This window comes from Miscanthus floridulus, chromosome 6 (genome assembly GCF_019320115.1).
Source record: "Miscanthus floridulus cultivar M001 chromosome 6, ASM1932011v1, whole genome shotgun sequence".
Taxonomy (NCBI): Eukaryota; Viridiplantae; Streptophyta; class Magnoliopsida; order Poales; family Poaceae; genus Miscanthus; species Miscanthus floridulus.
Window position 1 is genome coordinate 145,157,327 of NC_089585.1, and position 5,764 is coordinate 145,163,090.

The window sequence follows — 5,764 nt, forward strand, 5'->3', positions numbered from 1 at the left end:
AAACCCTACACATCATCATTCGTCAGCTCGTGCCTCCTATATTCAAATCCAAATCCAAATCCAAATCGAATCTGTGGTTGCACATGTGCTACTCTCATCTGATCTCACGCTTGACCCAAGAACGACCAGATTACCAGACCCCCATTATGTGCGTCTCCCTATTGGACCACTAGTTGGGCTTGGGCCCCTATGTTTGCGTTAACTTCTGTCAAGTACCGCAGGCTTTACGGGTGCACATGGATGCAGCAGCTCCTCCATGGCTCCACCACCGTCCTTCCTTTCCCCACGGGTAGAAGAGAGACGAGTGACTGTGAGTGAGTATCCGGCAGTAGCATTTGGTGACGCCGATTGACATCCATCTCTAGCAGTAGCCGGCACCGGGCTGTCACTCGGACACACACACAACAACTACTCCTACAAGTCTACCTGAAGTGACGGGTGTGGCGAGAGGCGGAGGATGCAAAGCTACGTGCGCTGCTAGAGTCATCGGTGTAGTACGCAGCTACTGCCCCTGCCTGCATGCTCTCTTCTCTTCTCTTCTGTAGTCTCAGTCTGTATGGTCGTGCACAGTGTCTCCATCTCGCTGATCTATTGAACTTGACGATCAGGTAGTCTTGTCTGAGGTAGCCGCGCTGAGATCTGACTCGGCTACAGCGGCGTTCGAGCGGGAGAGGGACGCAGCGCAGGGGGTTCTATATTATTACAAGGCAGCAGCAGCAGTCAGTGAGGGTGCGCAGCGCGAGCGCACGCCCTCCCCGTGCCGCTTCCTAAATTTGGCTGCCTGCCGAGCTCCGGCTCTACAGTTTGCTGCGGCTTCAGGGCAGGGCCTTGAAAAAAGGGGAGGCCATGGAGTGCTCCTGGGGGAGGCGGAGATGGAGGTGGTGTGGCAGATCCATGCTAAAGCTGGCGGGGCTGTGCTTCGCCGTGGCCATCATCTGCCTGGGCGGCAGCGGCTGCAGGGGGAGTACTGTGTTGCTCCGTTCAGGTAACGAATCAAGAAAGCCGTTCTCATACCTATGCAGATGTTTGCCGCATTTGGGAAACTTCCTTCTTTTTTTGGTTCTCTCTGGTGACCCTGCTCTGCAGAGTTACTGGTGTGACACGTTTCTCATCCATGCTTTATGTTCTTTATGCACGCAGCTGCCTGCACTAGTCTAGCACCGGATTGATCTTGGTTTCACTGCATTTAGTTATGTGTTTTAGCTTAGGATTGAGGATCACTACTCCCAAAGTAACTTCATTGTCCTCTTCTTTTCCTTTTTGCTCTTCAGAGTCCTGGAGACGAGGACGAGCGGCAGCATCTTGCGGTAATCAGGTGCGTATCCATCTCCCTCTCGCCTCAGCTACCTACTGTCCCTCTATCCACTGCACACCGATGAGACCGCGCAGAGATCATACCGACTTGATTAGCTGTTGCCTTGTTCATATTCATGACGATGCGCCATGGACCAGCCGCTAGCACATCAAATCTAAACCCACAGAGAGGGACAGAAGACACGCCAACCAGACCACACCCGGCTCCGCCATGGCCGGTGCACACTGCAGCTCCCAGTAGTCAGTAGCGATCACAGGCACAGCCGCACAGGCCCGCTCGCACAGCCCCGTCCGACAGCCCTTCAACGCCGCCGGGTCCCATGGCCTTTTGACCACACGTCACTGCCGAATGCCGATCGTCGATCGATGCAACGGCAATGCAACACCACCGACCGACCCACGATAGCGACCTTACCTTACCTTACCGACTGATACGTACGTACGTTCAACGCGTTCGCGACGAGACGTACCCTCAGGCTCAGCAGTCAGCACTGATGATTCATTATTCTTCTTGCTGCTTGCGCATGCAGGGGTGCTACACCAACACGGGTGGGCAAGCGCAAGGGCAATGGCGGCGGCTGCTGGCGGATGGTCCGGGGTCATACCCGCCACGGTGCACGTCCAAGTGCGGCGACTGCAGCCCGTGCTACCCGGTGCACGTGGCCGTGCCGCCGGGCGTGCCGGTCACCACCGAGTACTACCCGGAGGCGTGGAGGTGCAAGTGCGGCAACCGCCTCTACATGCCATGACCGCAGTCCGCCCGCCGTCCGAGCATGGAGGCGGCCAGCCAGCCGGCCGAGGCGCCGGGCCTACGCTGCATTATTGCACCGGGGCGGGGTGGCTCTCGCCTGCGCCTTGCGCGCGCGCGCGCGCGGTGTCGTGGTCCTCGCCGCGCTCGCGCATGGGCGGGATCTGCACTCTGCAGCGCGCGGGTGGCCGTGGCGACCTACCACACTGACCGGCTGCCGTGCCGGCTATGGGTCCGCTGGGGGATACTGAGACTGCATGGCTTTTTCCGTGTCGCGCGCTGGAATTCGCACGGCCCTACCACGAGCGCGTGGAGCGGAGCGGAGGCATGGCGGGCGTACGGCGCGTCAGCGCGTGCTGGATCGAGGAGGAGGGAGGCGAGCTGAGAGAGTGCCTGAGACGAGAGCTGCCGCGGTCCACTCCTGCACGTGTCCGTATAATCTGTTCAAAGTGTCGATACTCGATCTTTTCAAATTTTTCTTATGTTGTTTTTTCGCATCTGAATCTTGCAACACGATTTTCTGGTGAACTTTGTAGCCAAATGTAGTGTTGGATTCGAGTGCTATATATATCGTGGTAGTATGGAACAGTTCAAAAACCTGCTTGGTCTCCCCCGCACTCTCTAGGTTCGCAAGTGTCCAGCACAAATTACACAACATGTAGTGGAACTGGACAAATCCAGACCGTGGCAGGGGATCCACAGACCACAGGCCAGTCTGAAAATTTGGTACGAGGCCGAGATGCGTGAAGGCCCTGTTGGTCGATAACTCCATGGTTGCCCTCGTTCGTACTTTTCAGCCTTGTTTTTTTTTTGTTAAAATTATATTTTTCTCTCATAGCAAATCAGCCGAATCAGTGTTTCGGTTTATTTTTCAGGGAAGCAAACGGGCCAATATCGGTTTTTGCCGGCTCATGTAGTCTCGTGCCATTGGTGATTAGATGCTCTTGGTTTTGTTTCTAATGATGGTCCGTTCGTCTGTTTGTTCTTTGTCTCATGCTACTTTGGTCGTTGTTAAGGTGGTGTTTGGACGCTCCTTCTCAATTTTGGTCGCTGTTATATCGAATGTTTGAACATAGTATTAAATATAGACTAATTACGAAATTAATTGTATAGTTTATGACTAATTTACGAGACGAATCTTTTAAGCCAAATAAGTTCATGATTTGACAATGTGGTGCTACAGTAAACTTGTGCTAATGACGGAATAATTAGACTTCAAAAAAATCGTCTCGTGGAGTACTGACGGATTATGTAATTTGTTTTTTTTATTAGTATCCTTCCGACACACCTCCTAAATTTTAGTCACTGGATTCGACACACCTCCTAAATTTTAGTCACTGGATTCGACACACCTCCTAAATTTTAGTCACCGGATCCAAACACCTAAGTCAGTTTAAAACTCTAAGAGCGCGGTGCTGCTCAAGTTTGGCGGTTAGTTTAAGCCCTTTGGTAGAACAGTTTGGAAACTGGTGCTTAGTCTTCCTGTTGGCAGTCGTACCTTCAGGTTCCCTTCTGCTTTCTGTCTGATATGTAAACCGTTGAATGCTTATATTTCCGTTATGCTATAATAGAAGGATATGTCTATTTGGAACTTGAGTGATTTGACCAATTTGATCACTCAAGCAAATGGATGGTACAAATCACACAAATGTTAGACCAAACAAAAATTGTGTGATTCATTCCATTTGGTCACACGAGTAAAAGGAAGGGGCAAATCACACACACAAAAAAAGTACAGAATTCGAGTGAAACAAAGAACCAAATCACACGAATTCTGTATTCCCTAAAAAAGCAAGCTTGAAGCACGATTTTTTTTAAAAAAAATCTAGAATTAAAATGAGGCCATTACAGGAAGAAAAAAACCAGAAATAAAATAAAAAATGGCAAATGCAAAAAAAAAACGAAAATATATTATACATTGCAAAAAAAAATCAAAGACCATTCCTATAGCCAAACAAACCCAAAAACATAAAAAATTCATAAAAATAAAAAAACAAAAAATTCTATGCAATGCAAAAATAAACTCTTAGAGATCATTTCAGGAAGCAAAAAGGACAAATATCAAATTCCACAAAATATTAGAAAAGCAAATAAACAAAAGCCCAAATATTTCTATGCATTGCAAAAAACAAAAACTCTTTGAGACCATTTCAGGAAGCAAACAGGGCAAATAACAAATTCCAAAAAGTAAGAAAAAAATTAATGGTACTAGTTACTACAAAATATCCTATCAATTACACATGATGAGCAACTGTAATTGAAATTCAAAAGTACTATAAGTAAAAAATTAATACAAATTAAATCCAAGATCAAAGGATAATTTAAGCAAAGAAAATATGACAAGAAACAAGAAAAAAATAAAAGTCAACCAAGCTAATACAGAAAATGGACAAAAGAACACATAAACTCACTAAAACCTAAGTTACATCAGTTATACCTATAAATTACAACTAATCAACAACAGTAAGTGCAAATGAAAAAACAACCAAAAGCCAAATAAAAAAATGCACCTACTGATAAAACTAAAACTTGCCTTCTAGTACACATGCAGATAGAACTCAGCAATGTTGAAAAAAAAATAAACCGAACAATTTAGCAAAATTACATCAAAGATACCTACGAATTACACTAAACCAACAACTATAAGTACAGTTCAACTCTACAGTAAAATACATCATAAATCAAAATAGAAATGCAAAAGCTAAGAGAAATGAAAGCTGTGAGCAAAATACTCACCAATGAAAGCAAATGAACGATGCAAAAACAACTGTGCAACCACCTCTTCCTCAACCTTAAGCTATAGATAGACCTCAACATACCACAAAAAAAGTAATTAGATTCAGACTAATGGACACCAAAGAAATCATGTTGAACACAAACAAAACTCACCTATTTCATGAACACAAAAAACATGTCTTGTCGCCAACAAAGACTGCAGAGTAAAAAATGTAATATAAATTAGTGCAACCAGATTAGACTGCTCACCAACAGTGAGACCAAGGACCTCAATAACATATTCAGAAACAGCCTAGTTTTCCAGGATGCCATGTGAAACTCAATATTCACCACAAACTCATTTTCTCTGTTGCCTTGCCAACTTTGCATACATGAATAACTACCAACTTTAAGGCAAAATGTACTACAAACAGGGAACACAAGAAGCTCAGATCAACCATATGAACATGTACTACAAAATTGCTTTTAAACTTCCAAATGGAAAAACAAACACAAGGGATTTGTGAGTTAGCTCAGATCACAACTAACTGATTAACCTCATAACTGCCTGCAGGGCATCAACTACTACCTAAAATAACAAATTTAAATCAACATTTTAAAATAAAATAAAAATAAATCACAAGAGAGAGAGAGAGAGTAACTTATCTCTATCATTATCAAAACCTCCACTCATCATCATCAGAATCACCATGGCCACCATCATTACAATCCACATGGCAAACATAAGCACAATCAGACTCAGGAATTAAAAAAACAAATTAAAGATAGAATATTACCTAACAACCTGACCATGTTGATAAGGCAGTAGATCACAAAGACAAATGTAAACCTCACAAACTCATAAGGAGGCAAACACAGGAAAAAAATACTAATTTATATTACAAGCACTCAGATAATAAAGTTCCATACAAACTGTAGTTCCACGAACAAAAATTGTTCAGTTATTACATAAACAATTTGTCACTT

At 45.0% G+C, this 5,764-nt stretch overlaps 1 protein-coding gene across 1 annotated transcript; it reads left to right on the top strand.

The window, feature by feature from the left end:
- Nucleotides 1–334: 334 nt before the first annotated feature.
- Nucleotides 335–2,525, top strand: LOC136460077 (uncharacterized). Its single transcript, XM_066459912.1, has 3 exons — nt 335–985; nt 1,272–1,315; nt 1,845–2,525. The coding sequence occupies exons 1-3, from the start codon at nt 847–849 to the stop codon at nt 2,061–2,063; spliced, it is 402 nt and encodes a 133-aa protein (XP_066316009.1). The 5' UTR covers nt 335–846; the 3' UTR covers nt 2,064–2,525.
- Nucleotides 2,526–5,764: the final 3,239 nt, after the last annotated feature.

Bases quoted from the DNA above. Each gene is read 5' to 3' on its own strand.
- LOC136460077 (XM_066459912.1), top strand. From the start codon at position 847: ATGGAGTGCTCCTGGGGGAGGCGGAGATGGAGGTGGTGTGGCAGATCC. The intron at 986-1,271 runs GTAACGAATCAA...TTTGCTCTTCAG, and splicing joins TACTGTGTTGCTCCGTTCAG to AGTCCTGGAGACGAGGACGA. The intron at 1,316-1,844 runs GTGCGTATCCAT...TTGCGCATGCAG, and splicing joins CAGCATCTTGCGGTAATCAG to GGGTGCTACACCAACACGGG.